Source organism: Sphaeroforma arctica, assembly GCF_001186125.1.
Source record: "Sphaeroforma arctica JP610 unplaced genomic scaffold supercont1.899, whole genome shotgun sequence".
Lineage (NCBI taxonomy): Eukaryota > Ichthyosporea > Ichthyophonida > Sphaeroforma > Sphaeroforma arctica.
The window spans coordinates 13,003-15,165 of record NW_014039659.1 but is presented as its reverse complement, the minus strand read 5'-3'; the positions used below and the strand labels follow the sequence as shown (position 1 = coordinate 15,165).

The following is a 2,163-nucleotide window of genomic DNA, read 5'->3' as shown; positions in this document are numbered from 1 at the left end:
TATATATATATATATATATATATATATATATATATATATATATATATATATATATATATATATATATATATATATATATATATATATATATATATATATATATATATATATATATATATTTATATATATATATATATATATATAGATATATAGATATGGACATATACATGAAAATAGATCTCAATAGACATATATATATATCTTGTACGTATGCATATATGATCCTGTCCTTATATATGTATTCACTTCTTTTTAACATACTAAGAAAATTAACAGCGTATATTCCATGGAAACTTATACGTCCTCTTCACAACTTCTTCTACACCTCAGAGCCCTGATGTGTCAGACATCTACCAGCAGCACGCCCAGGAGTGCACTACAGCCAGGTACGCTCCCTCTGGTTACTATATTGCATCGGCGGATACGGCCGGAAACGTTCGCATCTGGGACACTGTCAATGAGGAGCACATTCTCAAGCACGAATACCGTCCGCTATCAGGTATGTTAGACAATGCGGCTGCCTTGTATCTGTAGCTTATGTCTTCCGCTTATGTCTTCCCACACTTGCGGCTCGTCGATGTTTTCTTACCGTTGGCGGTTACCAATTGGCCGGGCGTGGTACCCAGCAGATGAATATCATCTGAACGTCTAGGGTTTTAAACGTACTCGTCTTCAGATGTTATGTAGTAACGTTTTTCGGTGTTTGCTGCTTTTGTATTGGACCAGGGCCCATCAAGGACCTGGCCTGGTCGGAGGACAGCAAACGTATTGTTGTGGGCGGTGAGGGTAAGGAGACCTTCGGTGCTGCGTTTCTGGTCGATACCGGGTCTTCTGTAGGCGGTATTACAGGCCATGGTGAGTTGTGCACTCTTTAGGGTTTTAGGGTTTAGAACCCTAAAACCCTAAAACCTTCAATCCTTCGCTGCGTAGCTCGCTATTTCTATACCCTTTGATGTTATATGCCCATACTCGCTTCGAATTTGTAATTCGCTGTATCTTTGAACTTCGTGCGCACATTCACATACCACATACACTACAGATACGTCCACACACTTACATACACGTTAATATATATACTTGTCTGGTTCTTGAACGTATATACCTTATATCCATAGTCTACCATACACATATGAACGCGTGCTCTCTTTGCCCATCCCTCAGCCAAGGCCATCAACTCGATCGACATGAAGCCCAACCGGCCGTACCGTGTGATCACTGCGAGTGAAGACAATGCCAGTGGGTTCTACCAGGGCCCGCCCTTCAAATTCAGTCACAGCAACACCGACCACACGAAGTTCTGCCAAGTCGCCAGGTATGTAGGTATATTACACAACCAATCACAGACAGCCATGGGTATGCAGCGAGGGTGTGTGTCGATTTATAGGCTGCGGTGTGTTCCAGAGAGTACTTCGAATCTTTTCTATTTCGATTAGGTGGGGGGATGTCGGGAAGGAGACGCTTCTCTCTGTCCAATATCCGTAGCAACCATGCGTACTGTTCTGTTCGTCTGTATGGGCGTGTGCGCATACTTACAAAACACGTTGGTACGTTCAGCTGCTAACGGGGGCATAGATCATGAGACTGCGCTGCTTGCTGAGCTTAGTGGCTCTACCACGATGAGATGAAACCCCTTTCCCCTCTAATGCTTGGACAAAACCAATACCTCCAATACGAACCCTCACTCTCGTCCCCCGCGACTCTCCAATACCAACGCTCACTCTCTCACTCCCTTCCCCCCACCCCCCCTCGCGACTTTTCAGATACAAGCCAGATGGCTCGGTGTATGTAACAGCTGGGTCTGACGGTCGCATCTTCACATACGACGGTAAGTCAGGGGAGAAGCAGGGAGAAGTCGGATCAACCGCACACAAGGGCAGTGTCATGTGTGTGTCATGGAGCCCCGATGGTTCAGAGCTGCTGTCCGTGTCTGCGGATAGGACCGCCAAGATCTGGAAGGTGAGTGGTGTGGACAGCAGTGTGTTGTGCGTGCATGTGCAGTGAATGTGTGTGTCTGTGTCTGTGTCTGTGTCTGTGTCTGTGTCTGTGTCTGTGTCTGTGTGTGTGTGTGTGTGTGTGTGTGTGTGTGTGTAGTGTGTGTGTGTGTGTGTGTAGTAGTGTGTGTGTGTGTGTGTGTGTGTGTGTGTGTAGTACGTACGTACGACG

The 2,163-nt window shown here is 45.4% G+C and overlaps 1 protein-coding gene across 1 annotated transcript in view; it reads left to right on the top strand.

Moving 5' to 3' along the window:
* Window positions 1-2,163, top strand: part of SARC_09164 (hypothetical protein) — a 7,674-nt gene that overhangs the window by 1,440 nt on the left and 4,071 nt on the right. Inside the window, exons 3-6 of the mRNA XM_014296832.1 lie at window positions 331-499; window positions 727-855; window positions 1,162-1,312; window positions 1,761-1,997. Of these exons, the coding sequence (XP_014152307.1) occupies window positions 331-499; window positions 727-855; window positions 1,162-1,312; window positions 1,761-1,997 (686 nt within the window). The remainder of the gene's footprint in view (window positions 1-330; window positions 500-726; window positions 856-1,161; window positions 1,313-1,760; window positions 1,998-2,163) is intronic.